At 43.4% G+C, this 23,643-nt stretch overlaps 1 protein-coding gene across 13 annotated transcripts in view; it reads left to right on the forward strand.

Moving 5' to 3' along the window:
* The window catches only part of CAMK2G (calcium/calmodulin dependent protein kinase II gamma), a 118,134-nt gene that overhangs the window by 55,918 nt on the left and 38,573 nt on the right, over positions 1–23,643 (forward strand). For all 13 annotated transcript variants that reach the window (XM_029958529.1, XM_029958518.1, XM_029958522.1 and 10 more), the window contains 6 exons: positions 12,407–12,461; positions 13,022–13,087; positions 15,927–15,999; positions 19,113–19,215; positions 20,093–20,176; positions 21,038–21,132. In XM_029958529.1, the coding sequence (XP_029814389.1) occupies positions 12,407–12,461; positions 13,022–13,087; positions 15,927–15,999; positions 19,113–19,215; positions 20,093–20,176; positions 21,038–21,132 (476 nt within the window). The remainder of the gene's footprint in view (positions 1–12,406; positions 12,462–13,021; positions 13,088–15,926; positions 16,000–19,112; positions 19,216–20,092; positions 20,177–21,037; positions 21,133–23,643) is intronic.

Consider the following 23,643-nt stretch of genomic DNA (forward strand, 5'->3'; position numbering starts at 1 on the left):
GGACTTGTTAGGTTGTCATAGAAGGGAAACATGTTGTTCTGACACAGCGGTATTTTTTTTCCTCGAAATGTGTATTAGCAGTTAGTAATCACCTAGTTACTGGCATTCCATGCTGTAAACTCTTCTGGATGAATACTTGGTGTGTTGCCTCAGTGTGAGCTCTGTGCATAACACTGCACAAGCCATGAAGAATTCTGCAGATTTTGAACTTGCTTTCCATTTCAAGTTTTGTTGTTACTGTTTTTTGTTGCAAATTGTGTCGCAGCAAATCCTGTTCTTTTACAGTGACCTGAGCCTGCAGTGAGTCTCGGGCAGAAGACTGAAAGTTAGGACTCTGTGAGGCAGGCAGGGTACACAGGATATAAAGTAAGCCTGTTGTTGAATTTGTGGTTCTTATGCATTTACAGCAGGACAGTTGATTCTGGACAGCAACACACTGACCATAACACTGCTACTTTGATAAAATAAAGATTACTTTAGATACAGAGTAATGGTGATATTTCCATTTGCTGTTGCTTTTTGTGAAATGACTGCTTTCTGAGTTATCCTAACATGCCTTCATAAAATCTTAGACCCAATTATAGGCTATTGTTGTGTAGTTGGGTGTTTTGCTTGTCTTTAGATGCACATTATGGCCAAGGTAATCACAGTGGAGTAATCATTCCAAGAGCTTGGTGTTGCAATAGGATTTTTTTGTCTGGACAAAAAAGAAAGTTAACTTGAGATAATTTTCTTCTGATTTCCAATTCATGGTATGTACCATGTTGAATGTGTCATTATAGCTGGTCAGACTTCAGTAGAGGAAGGACTACTTTCCCTAAGTTTCAAATTGTTCTTTTTCCTTCTGACAACTTCAAGAAAACTTTAAATTCTGGCTCAGAGAAGCCATTTGCCAGCCATGGGCACCAAATACAGCAGAATTGGACAGAGATCAACCAGTGATCTGTTCATTTCAAAAAATGCACCCATTACTGAGGATATGGGTATGCTAAAGATGCAGAAGACAACATCATTAATCTGTCCATAAACAGATAAAGTGCCTGTGGAAGTTGGGAAGAGTCATGGCTCTATGGGGAATTCCACTTCTTGAACAACTTACTGTTCCAGTGATTCACTTATGTATAAATCTTGTGGGCATTAGACATGGATGTGTTTGGAAACATGTAGAAGAGCTCTCTTCTCCCTTGATCTCTGCTTTGCTGGAAAGAGGCAGATTTCTATAAGCACACTCATAGCCCTGACTCTTCATTTGCACATGCTTTCCTGATTCTGCCAGTGAAACTTGTGCAATGGCTAAGATAAAATGAACTTCTCTTTGTTGCAGAGCTAAACTCACAATGTGTTGCCTATTATCTCTTGCTTACTGGAACAGCTCTTTTGGTCTTCTGCTTAGTCAGTCTGTGTATTTAATTTTTAAATCTTGTAATTCATTCACTACAGGGATTCTCTTGTCAAAAATGCATTTTCTTTTCCATGCTTCCTGCTATCCATTAAATGTTAGAACAGTGACAGAGCTGTGAACCCTAGTATTATCCTGCAGGCTTGTTCAGTGCAGATGAGAAGTTCAGAACAGTGCTGAATGTGACCTTCCCTGTCTTAGGACTCCCAAAGTAATAATGATGCAAAATTTGGTCAAAATCATTGTTCACAGTTTTGAAAACTCTTTTCTAGCATTCCTGTGTTCCCCTGCAAGGGTAGGATTGTTCAGTGTGACTTGGTCAGTGTACAGAGCAGAAGTCTGCTCTGTGCATGGATTTTGTCCACTATGTTGTTAGGTGTTGCGTTTCTCCTAAATTTTCCTTGTTATGCCAGTCTAAATATGTGCCTCATCTTTGGATCTGTGACTAGTTGATCTGTACTCTGTCTTAGATATTTTTTACCCAACTGTACAGACGTAGTTCTCTAATATATCTTTTGTTCATAGTTGGAACTGAGCACTTCTGGTTGGTCATTGTGCTCCAGCTCATGGCAGCCTTTGCTCTGAAGAACTGGATGCACTTAGGTCTAGAATAATAAAAATACATATTTTAAGAGAGGTTGGTAGTAGCCCAAGAGCCACAGCCAAATTCTGTTTCTGATTTCTGCCTTCATATACTCTACTGAACTGCTTCAGAGTTAATTTCTTTGAGGGAATTTATAGCAGTGGTGAAATGCTGTCCTCAGCATCTATCAGAATTATTGCTTTTTCAGGTTTTTCCTACTTCAGACTTCTTTTCCGAAATATACTTGCATCTGAATTCTTTTTACTTTAACTTCTATCTGTTGGCTTTTCTCAGCATAAACCACAATTTTGGACATGTCCTTATTTAAAATGGGAAGAAAATGGTATAGAAATCCCCTGTGAATTAGAAGAATTTCTTTTGATCTGGATGAGTCTTATTTCCTTTGACAAGTGGTCTTGGTTCTCCTAGTGCCTCTGAGCTGTGGGAGCAATTTTGATGGATGTGTGTAAGAAAAGGCCTCCAGTTTGTGTGCCCTTAAATGATGGTTATGATCAAAGTGCAAAGTGGTGCAAAGACTGAGGAGAATGCTATCCTTCTCTGTACAGCCCAGATGGAGAATCCCACAACACTCATAACTAACCTGTGGGGGAAACGGTGCATTGACCATGTCTGCAGACCTAATACTGGATTTGTTGTCTTAGTGGTATCAGCTACAACTTCAGGTTCACTCGTTCCTCATTCTGAGATACTAGTCTTAACAAGGCCCTCAAATTTTCCCCCCTGCTGCCACTTGTAATGTTTTCCTATCACCTTTTCCTTAACAAGAGATTTGAGTTGCTTCCTTAGCGAACAAGAAAAAAACGTAGGCTGTGTTTTGCTATAAACAGCAGATTTCCTTGTTTTCATTTGGCTGCAGGCATCCAGACTGCCTTTGCAATTGGGACAGAAAGGATGTGATGTGCAAAGAATAGTTAAAATGCTGGGGATTATCCCGTGGTTTGGCCACGATTACTGCCCTATGGATACTCGGGGGTTTCCAAGTGGGATCCTCCCACGCATGGCTGGCTTTTCAAAGCTGCTGTCCTGTGATTTCTGTTGCTGAGGTACTGCTTCTGGTGCAGAGGGAGGATGGTGTGGAGAAGGTGGGGTGGGTGGAGAAGAGACCTTGTAGCAAGATTTATGCTTTGCGACTTTCTCAGTAACTGAGCATCTTTTCCTTGGAGGTGTCATGGGTCTGTCTGAGAGGACAGCAAGTTACTGAGCTTCCTAAGAGGTCAAAAAATAATATTTGTGGACTTATGCCCTTAACCTGCTCTCCTCCTACCTTGCCAAAAAAAAAAAAAAAAGAAAAAGAAAAAGGGAAAAAGCCACCAACAAACACTCAAAAAACCTTCAAAGAAACTATCAGCTGGAGTGCACTCCTGCTGGAAAGTTTGAGCCTTTGAGCTGCAAGTTACCGTTTATTGTTTGCAGTCCTTTCAGTGCTAGAGATTTAGGTGAGTGCCCGTGCATTTCTGCCTGATAGGATGTTCCCCAAAACCCCAGCCAGTCCACCTTTTTATTTCTCATTCTCATTTTCACAGTTAATTCTTTCACTATTTTTTACCTCTTCATGTTTTTGTCTTTTACTGCCATCTCTTCCTATAGCTTTTCCTGTAGTTTTAAGAAAAACATTTCTCCATAAGCCCCCTCAATTCGAGAATGGAGGAATAATTGCACTTTTTTCCTTGCCAGGGGTTATATTTATTCTGTGTGTCTCTCTGGTCTGTACTAGAGACATATTTGGATTACATTATTCATCTCTTTAGCTGTGAGATTTATCTGTATGCAAGCAACCCCTTAAAAAATAAATAGTGGGATGAGGGCCAGACTCAGTGCACTCAAAGGTACTGCAAAAATCAGAGGAGAATTCCTCTACTCCTCCCCTCCCCGCTCTATTTAGGATAGCACCGAGGAATGGAGGGAGCCTCCTTGGGGGTTCCCCCTGCCTGAGCCCTGCACGCAGCAGGGGCGGCTGCGCTCGGGGGAAATCGTGCGAGCAGCAACCTGCCTTTTGAACAGAGCTCGTGTCTGTGGGAAGGTGTCATGGCTGTCCTGGCAATGAGAAACAGGAGCTGTGAACATCAGGGGCCTTCAGCGAGGTTTGGGGGATGTCAGGCAGAACACCTGCCTGCCTGGGCAGGAGCACTGCTATGCCACACCAAAGGCCATCTCATCCCTGATGGCAGAAGTGTAGCCAAGTTGCAGAGCATTGTACAAGAGCTGAAATTTGTCACGGCCACTATCTTTATTCTATTAATTCTAATAAAGTAGGTGTTCTCTGTGTATTTTCTTTGAGACATCAATGAAGTCAGTTTGTTATTATTTTGGGGGTTTTTAGAAAAAGCTCTAATATAATACCAGTGGTTATCAGAAGTACTTTGCTTATCTGCTATGTGGCTAATAGGAAATTATTAATAACAATTCTGGATAGTCGTGATTGCACTGTTATCAGGAAAGCAGGAAACATTTCTGTTAATGCACTCTTTTGGCTCATGTAGTGTTTAAATAGGGCATACTAAATGTTATATATGGTGCTAAACTTCAGCTTTTCAATACAGACATTGTAAAATCAAAGGAAAAGTAACACTTAGTTGTGACTGAAATGTATTTTAAAAATATTTTTTGTGTGTGCGTATTTATTTATTTATTTTACTTTTGTTTTTTATCAATGCAGAAGGATGAGTTTTGTAATAGGAAAGGTACTGTTCTCTCTGCAGCTCCTTTCTAGGCCGTGAATTTCAGTGCATAAAGGAATTTCCTGACTGGGCAGTGCTTTAGCCTCATTTTTTAAGGCTAGAGTGTTACAAAGGTTACAGTGAGAACAATGGTGAGGGGGGAACTCACCTCTGTGTGTGTCTGCTTTTTCACACTTCCTTAGGACTATTCCTTGTGTTTCTTTGCAGAGCCAGCAGCAACATCGTTCTGCCTGAACTGGAGCAGAGTGTTAACAAGTCCTTCTTCTCTTCCATTTTCCAAAGCTTTAGAACCACCATTGGTGTGACATGCTGTGGACTTGGGGAGTCTGCAGCAAGCTGGTGTACATCCAGTATACTGTGACCTCTGTGTCAGATTTTGGAGAGGAGGGAAAGAGTCCATGTTCCTAAGAGACTGGTGAACAGCAGCCTGCTATGTCCTGTTAGCTAACTGTCCTGCTACCATTAGTTACTGTTCTGACAAAGCTGGTCATTAGCTGCTGGAACAGATGATTTCTAGAGGATTATTTGCATTACACAATTTAATGCTTTTTAATAGCGAATTTTTAATTAAAAGGAGAGTCTTTTGGAGGCAGCCTGAGCAGCTGCAGCTGAAGTTTGCGTGTTTAATGTAATTAGAGAAACAGCTGGGGTGGGAGCTGAGCACCCAGCTCACAGGCAGTCACAGGTTGGTGGTGGCTCCTTGCGGGACAGACATCCCGAGTGATGTGAACCGTGCAGGAAGCATCCTGGCGCTCAGCCAGGCTTGGAGGTGGTGGGACAGTTCCCGTCTTGGCTGCCCAGGCTGGTGAGCAGCTGGGGAAGCAGAGAGTGGGTGGTAGCCATCTGTGTCAGTTCACTTGTCACTTGTGCTGCCATGGACAGTAGTGCTCAGTTTGCAGTCTGTCGGGCCACGTGTATTTGTATCTATAGTTTCAGCACCTCCTGGCATGTTGGAGAATATCATTGGAAGAGGGCATCAGGTAGGTTTTAGCCTCCAGTTTTATTCTGCTTCTTCTGACATGCAGAGTCTCTTGAAATACACCCTTTGCAGTTGCTCTTACCTCCTCCATTTCTCCATGATACAGGCAACTTGTTGGAAACTGCTGAGAATTGAAGCTGTGGCTGTTTCTAATGAGCGGCTGACCTCTAAATAACATTATTCAGTCCAGAAGATCCCAGAGTACTTTTGAGTTTGTACTACTAAGGCTGCATGAAAGAGTTCCTGTGTTACAATTACCATGACCCAGGAAACAACCATAAATCTCTGTTGCCTTGTATTGGCTCTGCTGCAGGTACTGCAACACAGGCAACTTACTTTAAGAGCCCCAAATGTTACATAATCACAGCAAGCAATCTGTTGGTGCAGAGATAGTTGGCAAATACCATACTTTATGTTCCCATAGTATCAAAATGCTTTACATTTAAGAACACCAGTGAACCTAGATTTAGCAGACAAGATTACCTGTAGCTTCAACACTGTCCCTAAGGACAGGCAAAGACTACTGGTATGTAGGAGCAAGCATATTTCAGACCACATTACCTTTTCCTAAGCAGAGATGAGTGATTGCCAGGTGAAGATACTGGGAATTGTCCTGTGGAATTCTTCCTCTGTAATTGCCTTTTGTTGTGTCTTCAGAAACCTCTTTGCTGGCAGATACTTACTTGCAGCATGTTGCCAGAAATCACCCTGTGTTAACAATTGCCTACCTGCTCCAACCATGGGCTTGAGCCCCTGGGCAACCCTGCTCCATTGTTTACTGTGGATGTGGGATACAGGGTAATGCTCATCCTGGGGCTTATGTGGCAGGCATAAATGCTCCAGGCTTGTTGTGCATGATATAAGAGTAAAAAGATAATAATATTCAGCACACTGGACAGAGTGAAAGGGAGATGTGGGTCAAATCTAGGCTAGACATATTCCTTGTTTGTTTCCCCCATATCAGTTGGCCTTTTAGATGTGACCTTTTAAAAATGAGATGCCTGTTGCTTTTCCATGTCTTCTTATGTTCCTGTAGTTCAGGTGGGGTTTTGTAAAAATTGAAAGCTCTTTGCTGATCTCTTCATGATTCACTTCAACTTTTGCATTCACAGAACCTTGCTGTGCATGACTCAGCAGCAATTTGCATTGGTTGTTAGGCTGGTGCAGTTTTTTTTTTTGCTCTCATGCTCACTTGTTTCATATCACAGTCAGCTGTGGCTGTCTGTACAGCATCACTTTATTCAAGCAGGGAATGTTGCATGACTGTTACTGTATTGCTGTTTCTCACTAAAATACTTAATTTTCTGTAGTTATTATAATAACCAATTAATGTTATTTCTTTCAAAAATAAAAACTGTATGCGCACGAGGATTTTGAAACACTTTGAAGTAGCAGCTTAAAGTTCTGCTCTTGAGGCAAGATTTCCAGTGAGTCTCTGAAGACAGCAGGCAGAGAAAAGTAATATTCACAGCAGACGTTCTTAGAAAGTGCTTGAATTCCTGGTACCCAGCTGCCGTGAGGTTCAGTAGCTGCAGCACATCCCCTTGAGCCACTTGCTGTGGTATCAGGCTCTTTGCAAATGTTCTGGATTGCATTAGGGACATATACACAAGACAGAAAATAACTTGCCTAACTTGCATCAGGCTGTGTCAAAGATCTGGGTTTTTGGGGAATGGGAGTGGTTTTGATATCACTGTTTTTCTGTTGTTATTTTTTCCAAAAGGCCAACTCTGTGGGAGATGCTTCCAGTACAGGAAGGTCTAGTTTACATAGGATGAGGCTGGAGAGGAGACTGAGGGTGGAAAAGGATACTTAAATCAGTTAGCTAGGTTGTGCCCTGTGTGTTGTGATGCATCACAGATCTTTAACAGTGCAGAATTACGTGTGTGCATTTAAAACTGGAGGAACAGTTTTGGGTAGCAGACTCTCCTCACCTTTGGTGGAGTATCACTGCAGTACCAGATTCAGGACTCTATATGATTAAAGTTAGAATTTTTACAACTTGCTGAAAACATTGTTTCATCAAGATGCTGTGCTGAAATGACTCCTTGTTTCTCCCAGAAGCCATGTACTTCTTGGAGCTATCCAAGTGGCGATGCACACTTTCTGATCACTGAGCAGCTGGTATTGTTGGAGATGTTTCTACCTACCAGTCTGTAACTGACTCTACTCCTTTGGATAGCATTTGTTCTGGAAGTGCTTACTAGTGCTCTAGGGTTTTTTTATTTATTATTTCTAAAGTTATCAGTAAGACCTGCCAGTCTTACAAAATTAGATGTGCATGTGAACTCTACAAACCCTCTGTTTTTTTGTGTGGATGGGACTTTTTCCTGTGCTCTGAAAGGACCTTGGGTAAAGTCTTTCACCATATCCTGTAACTGATTTAGTCCCTCAATGTCTGACTTGCTTCTGTTTTCTTTCTTACTCTCTTCTCTTTGTCTGTTCTTGTGAACCTAACCATTGTAGTACATGCTTTTTCATCCATCAGAGATCTTAGAATGAGAAGAGTCATCAGGGGACTCCAGCTGTGTGTGGTGTTGGCAGGGTCTAATTTCCTACATCTATAAGACTCCTTGTGTTAAGAGTGTTTGACTAGGAAGGAAATACGGTGTGAATTGCTGCTTCTGGGCAACAGAATGAGCTAATAGAAATAATCTACCTCATCTTCTGGTGAATAGAGTGAGATGAGGTTCCTTGGCAAGTACTGGTCTCTTTTGTAGTTTGGTTGTGATGTGTGTATTTGTCTAGCCTGCTGTGCTAGACATAGACATCACTGCTCCCCTGACGAGAGAAAAAAAAAAAAAGGAGTGCTGTAATGTTTTTGAAGAAAAGGTTAACTGGATGAGTACTTTTATTTTTATTTCTCCATATTTCTTATCATGTATAATCAGGGTTTGGGCATACTTTACCCTCCAGTACTTACATATTATTATATTTTTCACCCTCTTGTGTCAAAAGGTTACACAGAAATGAACAACCTTTGTGAGCTCTACTCAACTGCTTGATTGAAGCTGAACTTGTGGTAGTAGTAATGAAGTTGTCAGGCAGTGTGTCAGAACCAGCAGCCTGTGAACAAATGGGATGCTCTTTTCATGGGAAAGTGTCTGAAACAGAGGACAGCCCAGTACTTGGGTTTCACTCTTGGAACTGGCCATTGAGGAAACTGTGTTCTGCTTTCAGGTGAAGGACACTTGTACAGGTTATCCTTAAGCAGAGAGAGTTCATTACCACCTGGACAGTGGAGGTGTCAGATGGTTTCTGATGTTTGTGTGTCTTCATGATGAATACTCACACAATGTGGATCATATTTGTGAACCAAAATGGAGAGGAGGCACAGAACCTTTTAAAATGTTTTTTATCCTTCAGTAACTTCTAAATATATGCTATTTCATGGACTGGCTGAATAGTTTTAGAAAAGGCAGATCATGTGTTTAAGCTGATTGTCCCTAGTAGTTAGCACTGTATTAGAAAACAGGGCATTTTGACTTCATGTGTCAGCAGAGTGAACCATGGCATCAGAGCTGTCCATTGCAGTCTCCTTGCTGATCAGGAAAGCTCTTGTGGTTCTGCAGGAGGATAGGGAAGTAAAATATTACTGTGAAAGGGCACTAGTGTTCTTTCTATTCTGCTACTGGGTATTGTTTTTGTTTCTTCACGTCAGCATCACTGTGAAGTAGGCGAGGGCTGGAATTGAAAGTCATAAGTTTTGGTATATTCAGATTTTTCCTAATCCTTTTTGACTCCCCCCATTGCTGTCCCCCTTCACAATTAAAGCCTAATATTTTGAGCTGTCACTAGTTATTCCTGTGCAGGGTGGTGGGGCCCAGTGTCATTTTTCCTGTAGGTTTTCTAGATTTTGCTATTCTACCATTACTCTCTGAGCTTTGTTACCTCAGCAGCTTAAATCCTGGGCAGATTTTGTTCCAGCATCACTCTGGGCTGTTGTGAGGAGGCAGCTCCCTTGTTAAGTTAATGACCTGTGTCCTGCCTTCAAGGCCTTCTTTTGCTGTGCAGCCCTAGGGTGATGTACAGCGTCAGTATTTATGAACTGTCTCTGTCCTCCTGTCATGGTTCCTCACCTAAGGATGCGAGTAGTGTTTTTACTGTCCTTGAAGGCTCTTTTTGCTGCTTCTGCCAGTCTCTGCCAGCTGAATTGCTACTTCCTTCCCTTTTCATAATGTAGCTGACAAAATTGCTTTCCTCAGGACAAAGAAATAGCACCAATCAGCTCATTTGTGTTTCATTTTCTGATGTAATTTGCTGCCCGCATCTTTGCGTCAAAGTTTATCTTTCACTCTCATTTCTACCTGCAGACATGTTTGTTGTTCCTTTTTCAAGGCCACTGTTCTCAACCTGCTGGTGGCTGTGCTCCTTCTCTGTCATGATTTCATTCATGCCACTGTCTTCTCTGCTCACTGTTTCTTGCAGTGCTTTGGTGACCTTTCAGGTGCCAGAGGAAGGAGAATGCTTTTTCATGCCCACTGAGCGTCACCAGACACAACCTTATTAGCACATTCAGCTTTCCTTGAAGTTTCTCCATCTGTTCATAAGGTCTCTTCACAGACTTTTGCCTGTGTTCTGGGCCTCTGCTCTTGTTGATGTGCTTGTCTCCTACTTTCACCTCAAATAGTCTTGTTCACTGGAGTGAAAACTGCCCTGCATTGGGAATCTAAGTGTATGATTCAACCACTTTCCATCTTGTTTCCAGACTTGAATGAAAATCTTTTCTCCTAGGAAATACCTTTCTTCTCACTTGCATTTTTGTAATGCTGCCTCTGCTACTTTCTGCCAAGTGCTCAGGAGGCAAGTTTTCTTGTAAGCACAAAATTGTATTGCAATAAAGTTACTACATAGCCAGCTAAAACTGCTTACTTGGAGGATTGTTTTGTTTGCAGTGAATGATTTAAGGAACATAGCTCTTAAAGGTGATGTGTCTCTGTTTTCCTGCAGTAGGAACACCATGTTGCACCTGAAACACCTACTGTACTGGTACTCTAACTGTTATTGCATGTTTACAGCATTATGCTAGGTGGAGTACTCCTCCTGAACCCCTGCAGTTAGATATGCAGTAGAAATGCTAAGGAAAGGAAAGTGGTCAAGGGACCAGGTCAGAGAGCTTGTAGATAAAGGGAGGAAAAATATAGGAATGAACAGGCAAAAAGAATAAGGAAAGAATGATATCCTTTTAGATAAGGTACTGGCTGTGGTCTCTGCACATCTGTGCTACTCTGTGTTCTGAGTTTGTGTGTGTTTGCATGCATGTGGAAGGGTGCCTTAGCAAAGGAGAGTTGCAAAGAGGAGCAGAGAAGAGCATTGCCAACATGTGCAAAAGCTGTCCCCTATGAGGTAGGATCCTGTGCCACGTGCTAGTTTGAAACATTCCCAAGACAGAGGTGGTATCTGACATCATGCACCAATAAGGGGTGCAAACTGACCTGTTGATACTGGCAGAGAGAAAACCATGATGCTGGGAAGATCAAGGCAGGTCACCTGTATTGTATGTGGAAGAGAATGGAAGACAGCAAGGAGAGGCAAAGGTACCATTAAAGTGACAGAGCAGGATAATGAGATTTCTCTTGTGAGATTGAGACCAGTAATGTTACTTTGGTCGATACTCGATTAGAAGGTGTTACAGTGACTGAGGCCCAGTCTTGTCTCAGCTAGTTGCTTTAGTTGGGTGAGATGGTCATGTGAAGAAGACACCTTGTTCTAGTCAGGCTGTGAAGGTTTAGAAGTTGAGTCAAAGAGGATTGCTAACTTCTGACTGATTGGCAGGGAAAAGTGTGAAATTTTGCAGAAGAGGAGAAAAGCAAAAAGTAAGGGTTAGGTAGCAATATGAAATGAAGTTACTTCTCTTGGGTTAGAACTAGTTCCAAAAAACATCAAAGAAATTGAGATTTTAATTCAGACAGGAGCAAACAGCACTGTGCTGGGTGCATAGATACAATAATTATTGCCTGTGTGTAAAATGAGGAAAGGAGGACAGAACCCCAGAGATCCCAGAATATCAGGGAATAGTGGCCCATTGTGGGCCTGCACATTAAAGGGGACAAGGAAAGGTAAAAGGTGAAGATTAATTTAGGTAATAGGAGCAGAATTAGGGAGAGATAGGTAGCTAAAGGTGGATGAAATTTTGAGAAAGGGAAATGTGATCAAATATGTCCTGTAACAAGCAGGTCAGAAAAATGAGACAAGAAGCTGGTTCTGAATTTTGGATAAGGATTTGGTGTGTAAGTCAGGATGAAGTGAGGAAAAAGAAGTAAGAGAAGGGAATGTCATGTAACCTTACAGATGAAAGGCAGAAGGAAGACCAATGATACTGATAAGCGGGTAGGGTCAGAAGTCAATTTTTGGACTGGGGGCTTGCTTTGAGACTCTGAAAAGAGTTTGTTTTCTGGAATAAGAATGGATGGGGAGAGACGGCAAAACATGAGCATGGAGGAAAACATTGGCAGATGTGAAAGGAAGGTACTGAAGTGTTAGAGAAGGAGAATGAACAGGAGGTCAAAGATACTTAGAGTTTGTCTTTACACTGGGGAGGGGTGAGTGTTTGGGAAGGACACCCATCTGTTCCTTTGAGATAACAGAAGGAAATGGGTCACTAAGGGAGCACAAAGTGAAGGGCTTAGGGAATTAATAGACATTGATTTGAGGGAAAATTTGGCTGTGTGCATGAGTTTGAATTGTGAAGTGTCATATTTGCTACATGCTCTGTAAATCTCCATTTCTTGATTATGTTTTTGCAGTGCGACTCCATGACAGCATTTCAGAAGAAGGTTTCCATTACCTCGTCTTTGATCTGTAAGTGTCTGTCTTTGATGCTTCACCAGTGATGCAGGCACATTGATGGTTGACTAAGAGTGGAATAAAAAACACCTGCATTACTGTAATTCTCCCTTTCTCTTTTGAGACCTGTAGATACCTCTGGCCTATTTGACAAAAATCCACTGACTGTGTGGTGGGGACAGACCAGGAAGGCTCCTGGCACCAGGTGTAAGCATGGAATGGCAAAGAATAGCTATCCTGTGTATGGAGACTGACTTTTGCCTCTGGGGCAGCCTAGGGGAGGTCAGAGGAGGGGTGTTGTTCCCAAGCTTAACACATACTAAGCTCTGTAGAGGTGTATGGACAATTCGTGTGCAGTCCGTACACTGCTGGTGAAATGGAAGTCCACAGTGTCAGTCACATGGATATGCCAGTGCAGGTGCCATGGTGGTGGAGCTCTGCTCTGGTTCCCCTGTGATGCAGTCTCTCACACAGGCTGTGGCAGAGGGTCCACATGGGGGGCCACATACATCCTGAGCATCCTTGAGCTACACGTGCATGGGCTCCATAACCTCCTTTGTTCTTTTGCTCTCCAGGGTTACTGGTGGGGAGCTCTTTGAGGATATTGTTGCTAGAGAATACTACAGTGAAGCAGATGCCAGGTAAGGCTCCTTCCAGACCCTTCCATGTATGTGCCATGTACACACATTGTACATACATGTACAGTGTACAAGTGGAATGAGTTTCCTGACTGCTGATCTTTGCATGGCTTTGTTCTAACACTCTTACTCCTTGTCTGGAGAAAACAATTCCTCTTTGTGCTATTAGCATAAACTTATTGTCACAGTCAACCTGACTTGCTGCAGCTCTAGCCCTTTCCACTTGCAGACATTGCTGGCTCTGCCACTTGCAGATGCTGTGCCCTTTGCTGGGAGAACCACTGCTAGCAGCTTTGTCTACCTGACCTCTTTGGTGGGTGGTGACAGTGTGTCCTTACTGAGCAAATGGAGGGGAGAGTTGTACTGTGGCTGTGAGGGTGTGCCTGCTTGGCCTCTGCCTTCTCCTAGCGGGGTTTCCAGTGATGTTCCCTTGCTGTTGGGCAGACCTATTCAATTTGCCTGTGTCTAGGTGGTGGTTTACAAGGGACTGGGGAGAGGGGGCTTTGAAGGCTGTGTTTCTGTGGAAGCCCTCTGTGACTGTGAGCTGTTTGGCACAGTAAGAAAAGGCACAGTATGTGAGAGCAACCTTTATATTTTAATGTTAAAAATATTTAGTTATGCCCTTCTTTTCCTCAATGGGTCCCCTTTCTCCCACGTGTGAGGTTCCTGAAGTGGCATGTGCTTGTCCCTCTTTATGCAGTGTGAGTATTCTCTGCAGCAGTAGCTGAGGGTGTTCTCTGACCCATCCATCTGCTGGACACACAGCATCTGGAATCAAAGCTGGGATTAGGCCGTTCCTGTTCTGCTTTAGCATGGCCTGGAAGTGACCCAATGGTGACATTTTACTCTGCTTATTCTGAGTTTGTGTTCTTATCCCACACTAACCCTTGCTGAAGCAGGAGTTAGGGGACCCATGAGAAGAGAGGGCTAAGATGGAAGTAGTGGACACTGTGGCAGGTTGGTAGGCAGTACTGTGAGAAAGATGATACTGAGTGCAAGGAAGGAGGGAGTGTGTTAGTGTAGGGACTGTTGATGGAGTCTGCAGGTGCTTATTTGCTTTCCCTGTGGTACACTTACAGCCTGTCTCCTGGGCATTGCAGGGTTTCAAACGAGGCATTGCACTTCATACTCTGCTGTGAGCTGTCTGGTGGCTGGGAAGGCCAGTGAACTCATCACATCTGGTGGAGCTCCTGGCAGAGGGGTCTGAGAGCCCCACAGATGTTTTCAGTGGGGTGTACAGATCTTGTGGGCACATCATCTCAGATGGATAAACAGTCAGTCATGCCACTCTGCCTTGAAGTTGGGAAGTTTTGAGGTTATCAATCACAATCCTTCCACTGTCCCTCTTGCCGGTGCCTGTTCCCTGAAGTGCTCAAGAGCTGTCAGTGACTGACACTGCTCAGGAAAATTATGGCAGAGTTAGGGGAAAAGAAGAGCTGCCTGTTGCTCTGTGAGCCCTCCTCAGGGTGCTCAACCCTCTGATTGTCAGCCAGCCAGGTCTTGAAGTGCCCACAAGATGACAGAGTGAAACTCCTCCCTTTCTCTCCCCATGCCGTGCTGAATTCCAGAGCAGGCTGGGAGAGCAAGGAAGCGAGGTCTGTGCCAATCTGCCGTGTTTGGCTTGCCTGGGACACCTCACACTTTTGCCATTTTTGGCCAGAAAATCTCTCTCGCTCAGACTCAGCTCTGTTCTAATTATACATTTTTGTTTTGGGAGCGGGGAGATTTTCATGGATTCCGACCCTAAGGATCATACTGCCAGCTCCAGAGGGGTGGGGGTAGCAAACACACAGTGCTGCACCTCATCTTCTCTTCCTCCCCCTCACCCTCTTCCTATCTTTTCCAGAAGCCTTTTTCCCTTCCCTCAAATATTTCACTCATTTCAAATTTGTTCCCCTGAGATTTGTACAAGTTGGTGAGGGGACTGAGAGATCCTGCAGCGAGGACATAGACCTCTCTGAGTTGCCCACATCTGCATGCTTACTGCCCAGCCACAGCTGTCAAAATCCCTATTCCATTACACATTCACCCTTGGCAGCTAAGTGTTTAGTGGAAGAGATGGTTTCAACCAGGAGTCTCACCCATGGGCGTGTTGTGCTGTCCTTATGCGACAGGTGTAAATAACATCTTGCTTTTGCCTTGTGGTTTACAGCAGTGAGGATGGCAGAGACAGGGTTTTCTGTGAGCTGGGGGAGTGCAGCACACTGCACTTAACGGAATGAGTCTGCTTTTCAGATTACTAACCCCTTAAGTGGGATCTGTACTTAAAAGGCACCCAGCAAGCGGGTGTGTGTGCGCATTGTGTATATAAAGTGCTTGAGATGCTGCTCTGAAAGCTTTGCAAACTGGCAGGCGCCCAGGCGTCGTCATCCTGAATTTGTCGGGGGAGGCTGCTGCTCTCTCAAAGTTTATTCTTTGCTCGGGACTAGCCCAGCAGAATGTTTCCTGGAGTGACTTGGTCTTGCTTGCACAATTTCGGCTGCTGTTTGCAGATACTCAGATGCCTGGGTTGTTCTGTGTGGGGTGAGCACTGTTGTCTGAAGGAACAAGTGAGAGGCTTAATGTGATGGGAAGGAAAGGAAGGAAATGATGGGAGGTAGGAGAGAGGCTTTGTGGTCCTGCTATAGAAAGGATGTCTGGCATCCTGTTGCTGGGAGGCTGGGGATGTTCAGCTGTGACAGTACTGAGCTGTGACATCCAGTGGTCATGACAAAGGGATTCAGCATGGGGTCTTGAACTTCCCCCTAGTACAAGTATAAAAGTTAGGGAAATAGTTCTGGGATGAGATGAGATGTCAAATGTGTGTGCGTAACTCTGTGTGTCTCTCCCTTTTATCTTGCAGCCACTGTATCCATCAGATACTGGAGAGTGTGAATCACATTCACCAGCATGATATCGTGCACAGGGACTTGAAGGTAATGTTTCCTCTGTGCTGTAGTCTGAGGAGAGCAGCCCAGGGGATCATTGGAAGAGTCAAGACAGGAATACTGTGTTGCCAGCTGGCAGGAGTTTTTTTTGTTGTTGGGTTTTGTCTTTTTTTTACTTGAACTGGGCTCAGGGGTTCCTGAAGCACAGATTTGCTTCTTCAGAGTTTTCTAGAGGGTGTGCTGAACTCTCGAGGACGTTTTCAGTCTTTGTGAACCTTGCCAGCTCTCAGCTTCTCTGAGGCAGCTCCAGGATGAAGTAGTTGTGAATTTTGGAGTACAGTAGGCTTCCAGAGAAACTTGGGTAGGATTCATTGTAATGAAGGATACTTTCTAGTTTGTGATTGAAGAGATCTCTAGAGACCTGGAGCAATCTCTGTTCAATCTGTCAGGATGAGTTTGTCTGCACAGAGAATGTGTATTTTTATTCTGCAGTGTTGCCAAACACATGCCATTGTGCTGGGGCAGAGACGCTCAACATCAATTTTTTGTGTCATTTCTTTCTTCTCTCGTTGGTAGAAGCACTTTAAATCTAAAACCAAAACTGTTGGCCAGTTAAACACTGGGTGAATCAACCATTTGCCACATTATAACACATTTATAGACCCAGAGCCTCCACGGTGGAGTTACCTAAACTCCCTTCCCACACTGTACCTGCTGTACTGGGAGCTGGGCAGGCTCCTGAATGAAGAGATTTGTGTGGGAAGATCTGCCTGCCCTAGAGCCCTCTCTGTCTAAAGTGGAAATGGTGATGGTCACCAGCAGTCCAGTTAAATTAATGCAGGGCGACACTGGCTACTGGTGTTGGTTTTGGCTTGTTAAACAAAGCATAAGGGGGAAAGTAGAAAAATATTTTGCAGAGAGCAAGGCAAAAGCACGTTGCAAGCTTGGTGGCAATGTTCCTCTGGTGTTTTGATCTGGTGGACAACCCTTAGTGTTTCTGGCAAAGTCCCATACAACACTTTTGACCTGCTGATTCATAGCACTGTAAAAAGATGCAAATGATCTACTACAGAATGGCTGACAATTAGACCTGACACTTGCTCTTGAGAAAGCAATATTCAAGAGTCACTACTGCCCAAAATTAGGGCATCTGTGAAAATCAGTAGTGTTTTCCAGTTCAGGATAAGTTTTCCTTCACATCCTATGTTCAGAGGTATAATCTGGTTTCCTTCCAAAAGTTTTGTTTGTATGAAAGTTAGCAACTTGTTTAGAACTTATCAGATGCTAGACACTCCTCGCTGTAATTAACATGATTCCTCTGTTTCTTGCTCTGATTGACTGAAACTATCCAGGCCTCAGGAGTAACCATTTCTTTTAGCAATGCAAGATCCTGTGCTTTTTATGTAATATTTAGCTCCTTGCTAAAAGCTTGGCCTTCAGGATCAGTGTGTAATAACTGCAGAGCTTGCTTCAAGTAAAGTTTTGTCTTTTGCACCTCCCTCTCATAAGCCTGTCTTTTGGCTGAAATGCTAATAAAGAATGTCAAACATTGAACTACCTATAGGGACCATAAGAAATTACAGAGTGCATTCACATCCTCACCAAAAAGTATTTGAAACCTGAGACAACTCATATGTTGGCAAACATGCACATGGATAAGCACCATTAGCCTTAAGGTGTTCGTTTCTAAAATAGAGCTACAAATAGTGCTTAGTTAGCATAAGTCTAGCTTAAATGTCACTATTTCTTAGTCAAGCTAAGCCCAACTGTGATATGGAGTTGGGAGGGATTTTCAGAACATTTCATTTGTCTTCTGCTTTAGGGTCTTGTTTATAGCAGCGAATTTTCATTAGTGTAGCTTGATTAACACAATCTTTTCCACTTCCCATATAGTGAAGAGCCAGTGGCATCCAAATGTATTGAGATCCAGTTTCCCCTCCTTCCATGCTGCTTATGGCAAGGGCTGTGATGAGGAAGGCTGTTTTCCCTTTATTCAAGGCAGAAGGAGGCATATGCCCAGTACTTCAAGACAGATGAATAAGCAAAGCATCTTATACCTGTCAGGCAGAACAGGGGTAAAGTGTTGCCATGGGATGAAACTGTTGAGCAGGCTGCAAAAAAAGACCTTCATCAGATTTGTGAAACTGAGGCAAGCTCCTTTTTCTGGATTTCCAGGCTTCCAACTTAATATGAATTGCACAAATGATCAAAAGGGAATAGGATGAGAGATCACATTTGTCCTGCCTATCTACAAGTTGCTTTTCCTGCAGAGCCCTAATAGCCACCACCTTAAAGGCTTTAGGGTTTCAAGGGATCCCATGTAACTAGCTGCTCTGGTGCTTCAGAGGAAGCTACCAGCTCTCACTCCAGTTTTTGGAGTTGTGTTAAGTCTTCTGGTGACCACAACAGAATTATGATCTGAGTGAGATTCATGGAAATGTGAGGGGGAAAAAGTCTGTCTCCATTTCCTGGCCCATGGGGGAAGTGACATGGCTGCTTGTTGTATAGGTGATGGCAGCAGTAGCAAGACAGATTATTTTATGCTGCTGTAAATGTGTGGCATGAAAAAACTGCTTACAAGAATACTCACTGCTGTGCTACTTATGCCAATTTGAGGCTGAGGCTTTTTCTGTAAGGGATGAAAACTACTGCCTATCCAGATGATGCCTTCCCACATTACAGCATTGAATTTGGCAGCCCTTATTAGCATCATATTTACTTTTCCAGTGCCTTGGGGACTGTCTAATGTTCATGGGGAGAAACATCACTGCAGATTGTATCTACTGCATCATCCCTCCCTTCTTGCCCCCCCCCCCTCCAGTTATTCTCTTCAGGGAGGGCAGAAACAAGTTTTGGCTTATGTGCTGCAGGAACCGTACTGCCAGTGCCCTCTGGTGTCAGCATGTAATGTATGGGCTGTGCTGGGAAAGGCTCTGGCTCTCATAGAGGAGCCAGAGGATTTGTGTTAGATGTGAGAATTATCTGCCACTCTAGGTCAGTGCCATTCATTGCTGTTTCTGTGTTTCCACCTGAACAGATTTATTCCTGCTTGCTCAATTCAGTCAGCAGGTGGAATTTGATGATGTGAATACTAGCTAAGAGGTTTTAATGAGGATGTGAGTCTTTCATTCTTACCCCTTTTTTTTCTTTCTTCTCCCCAGCCTGAGAATTTACTACTGGCAAGTAAATGTAAGGGTGCTGCTGTCAAACTGGCTGACTTCGGACTGGCTATAGAAGTCCAGGGAGAGCAGCAGGCCTGGTTTGGTAAGACTGTTAGAGCTTTCCCACTTTTGCTCCCCTGTTTCCTGCTGGCTGGTTGAGTTGCACCCTCCCTGAGTACTTTCTCTTGGCTCTTCCAGCACACCTATGTGTATTTGGCATTGCTGCTTCTTTTTCAAGCGTCTCAGCCTCTGGGTCTTGGGCACAAGCCTAAGTGCAATAGAGGAAAGAATATGATGAATAAAGACAGAAAAAAATGGCTATATGTTTCTCTAATTTTCTTCTCAGTTTACAGTAGATGCTAGTGTCAGAGATGAAGGCAGCTGCTAAGTTTAGACCCTGATCTGATCTTTCATACTACTCAGAAGTGTAGACATCTCGAATTTTGTTTGGTCATTTTACAGAAATGCGTTTGACCTGGCCTTCCTCAGAACACATTCGGATCTGGCCTTATCTTTGTTTAGCTAAAACATAATTAAGATGAGACCTTCTCAGGTTAAACAACAGCTCTGAGACTGAGTGCTGCCAAGATTCTGGAAAGATGACTGCTTCTCCTGGTGTGCCCCCACCATTTGCCAATTTGATGTGTCCCGTCTGTGTCTTGTGTTTTCAAACTCCAAGCCATTATATGTAACGATGCTATAAGGCCTGGCATATGAGTTTGTGCCCAGCTGATTAACATGGTCCCTCTTACTCTTCTGTTTTTCTTGCAATACATAGACACTCAATCCCATCTGATTTTCTGTTTCAGTTTTTTTCCCTCTTTTTGTGGGTGTACCAAAAGGCAGCTCTAGCAAACACGAGATGAAGGGTGGGAATTGGGTTTTAGAATTTGTTGGTTACTACTAGTGGATTTTGTAATATGGCAAGATCTCTTCTGCTTGGGTACTGTAAGTACTTCATGTCATCCATTTCCTGGCAGGGTTTGCTGGTACTCCAGGCTACCTCTCCCCTGAAGTCTTAAGAAAAGATCCTTATGGAAAACCAGTGGATATATGGGCATGTGGTAAGATTCTGTCAAAATGTTTTACACTTAAACAAGATGATTTCATGTAAAAGAGCAATTCCTTATAACCTATTACTGGGAGGGTGTGCAGTGCTGTTTCTTTTTGGGTGGAGACATAAAGGCACACTTGAGAATAAGCACCTTGTGTAGATGAAGTTAATACTGGAGCCTGAAGATTCTGGCTCTTAATCCTTTCCTCGGGCCATCTAACAGATGTTTGAGACTCAAAAGATAGGACCTGTCTATGCTTTGCAGAGTCAGTTGTTTAGATAACTGTAGCAATTTCCTATTACACTAACTATGTAGAATATGAAATACTGAAGAGGGATGATTTTTTTAAAAAGTAAGTGTAAATGTATCTGTGACGGATAAGTTTAAAGATCTGTGATATCAGGGTTGCCTGACTTGGACTCAACGGTTCTCTGCAGGCCAGGAGTGTTAGCTTTGTCAGTGTCATTTTTGTCCCAAGACCATGCAAAATAAGCATCTAAAAATATAGTCCTTCCTAAATAGCCCCTTGCTGCCCAACAACCCCAGGACATGTTGTTTCATTTTACTCTGAGAGCAGCTGGGAGCTGCGGCTCACCAGCCATGGTAGCCAGAGTAGGATAGAAGGACATCATGCACCTTGTTCTAGCTCTTGGCAGCCGGTGTTAAGAGTTGAACATGAAGTCCCGGGGTGAGGTTCAGCAGATGAGAGGTTGGTACTGTCTTTTGCTACCTCAGAAGGCTAAATATGATGGCAAATGAAGATGTGGAGCAATCATTGCCTTGGGGACTGTTGAGAGGGAAGGAAGAGGGGCTGAAGGAATAATTGGCGTATTAGCCTAACCATAGTGTATCTGTGTCTCTCCCTCCCAGGAGTGATTCTGTACATATTACTAGTGGGGTACCCTCCCTTTTGGGATGAAGATCAGCACAAACTCTATCAGCAGATCAAAGCCGGAGCCTATGACGTAAGGGCACTTTCTTGCTGAGTACCTGCATGGGTGTAGAAGCCATCCAGAACAAGGCACTATCTTACTTGGTGTCCAGCAGCAGGCCCCAAGCTTCTCTGCAAAGTGATGTTTGGCATGTTCATATACCTTGTTATCTTCACTGCCTGGGATACAGTCCTGTTTGGGGCTACTGAAAGGATATGTGGAAAGCATCACAGTGGGCACCAGGATGTTGCTGGCCACTAGGGAGATGCAGAGCTGGAAATGCAGATGGTGGGAAACGGTGTCTTCTAGTGATTTACCACAAAGTGTTGCAGATGTAGCCAATGCTAACTTTTTCAGGGGAGCAGACGGAAGGTAGAACGAAGGGGCTCATCTTTATCAAGGCCTAATAGAAAGTATGGGGATGTATTCTGTACAATAATAGCTTAAATTATGGCCTTTGGTCTCTGTGCCATAGTGGTATCTCTTCCAGCCATGGAAAGCATGGAGCCCAGTGAGAAGACTGAATGGTGGGGGCCATTGGAGGGGTGGTTTTGTGGTGGGGATCAGCATGTTGGGTTGGAGGCTCTGGTAAAAAGCCAAGCAGTTCATGGAACACTTTTTAGAGCACGGCAAAACTAGGTGTAAAAAGTGCCTGAAAGAGGAATAGCAAGGAGCTTAGTACTGGGGAGCAAATGTGGTGTAAAATGTGGCTTGGGTACCACAACTTGAATGTTTGACATAAATTCTTCCATGTAAGGAAAGGCTCAAGGGGGAAGAGGGAACTCTTGGAAATCCTAGTTCAAAGCCCATGGGCATGAATATCAGGAGGAAGTTGGGGGGTTCATTTTGTGGGCTGTCTTGTGGTTTGTATGTTAAAAAAAAAAAAAAAATTAGGTGAGGGTTCTGCTGGACTCCAGTTACCTCCCAGCTTCTGTGCTGAGACTGTGAGAGCAGCTGTACTGGTGAGAACAAAGGTCTGCCTAACCCTGAGTCCTGGCTCAGTGGCTTCCTGAGAGGAAAGTGATGTCTTTGTGCTTGATAGCCTTAAATGGACTTGTGTTGTTCTCTTGCCTTCCTGCCCCTCTAGTTTTTGTGTTGCCTGTTCTTATTTTAAGTGTTTTTGCACTCATTATATTGGTGGGGATTTTCAAAGCACTTCAGGAGTTAAATATCTAACTCTTTCTTTGAGTCATGAGGAGTGAAGTGCCTGATCCCTCCTTATCTGTCTGCTGTTTTTGAATTCTTCCCTGTAGTGAACAAGTTTAGTAGATTCTTCCCCTGTTGTGCCTGGTAGAAAACTGCTCAAGTTTTACTGATGTACCTGCCATTGGTGTCCTTACCCCAGCACCAAGGGGCCTGTATGCACAGGACCAGTCTGTTTTTCTTCCTTGACTATGATGGAACTGTCAACAGTAAATTGGACTTCGTGCTATTGGTAGGGGTTTTGCAAGACATTGCCATGAATACTTCAGAGTTCAGGTGTGGAGAAAGTGTCCTGGCTTGAAAGCTCAGTATCATAATTTTTGAGTAGTCTCTTGCAATGTTTGTAGAACAAATTGTGTAATGCCTTGCTGATGCCTGCAAATGCAGAAATAAGACTATATGCAAATCAGATATGGCAGGTGTATTTTTATGACCCAACAGTAAAGCACAAAATGCAGGAGAAAAGAGATGGGTTAAACTTCTTCTAAATAATGTAGTGCTGTAAGGAAATGAGCTCAAGATGGGTCAATCTTCTCCCCATCTAAAGACAGGGAGCTTTACCCCAACAGCATATTTGTCTTTGTGTTCTCAAGTTCACCTGTATTTGTACAGTAGATTCATCGGATTTAATCTCAGCGTACTGTCATCCATACCACATGCAAGCATCTGGGGGATGGTGTAAACATCTCCTCTTTGTCATTAATGGAATTATAGGAGAGAGCAGTTACCCCTCATAAATGATCAGCAACTGAAATACTTTAAATTCTTTACTATGTTTTCATGCTTCTGTATTCCCATCCACTCTTACATCGCTCTTGCTCCCCAGGTAATGATATTGGTATGGTAGATGGTTGCTAACAACTTGCTGGTGGGTTGCTACACCTAAGTGACTAGTATTGTTCCAGGATACTGTGCTTTATGGTGGGAAAAGTGTATCTGATGGGATGTTCCTTGTCAGTGGTTTTTGCTTTCATGTGGTTTTGCTGTATTTAAGTGTTTGTGATTTTGCATATGCTGTTACAGCTTTTAGCATGCTGGAGAAAGAGCCAGGTGGGGTAAAATAAGATAGTGCTTGTGTTTTTTATGTAAGAACTCAGTCAAAAAGATCTGTGACTTTACATTTTTGACTGTTGAGTGTGAAAGAAATTCAAAGGTCTGAGTGATTCCTAAAAGGCTTTTAAACTCTTAATCTTCCTGCCTATGTCTGGTGAATGGTACAGGTGTGTCCTGCTGTCTGGTACCATTCATTTGCTGGATTCAGTATGATTTTTGTTCAGCATGGGTTTTCACAAAAATTAATGGGGTTTGCAAATGTTTGAGCCCTGGTATCCAAAGGGCAAA

This window comes from Manacus vitellinus, unplaced genomic scaffold, assembly GCF_001715985.3.
Source record: "Manacus vitellinus isolate BGI_N305 unplaced genomic scaffold, ASM171598v3 scaffold_15_pilon, whole genome shotgun sequence".
Lineage (NCBI taxonomy): Eukaryota > Metazoa > Chordata > Aves > Passeriformes > Pipridae > Manacus > Manacus vitellinus.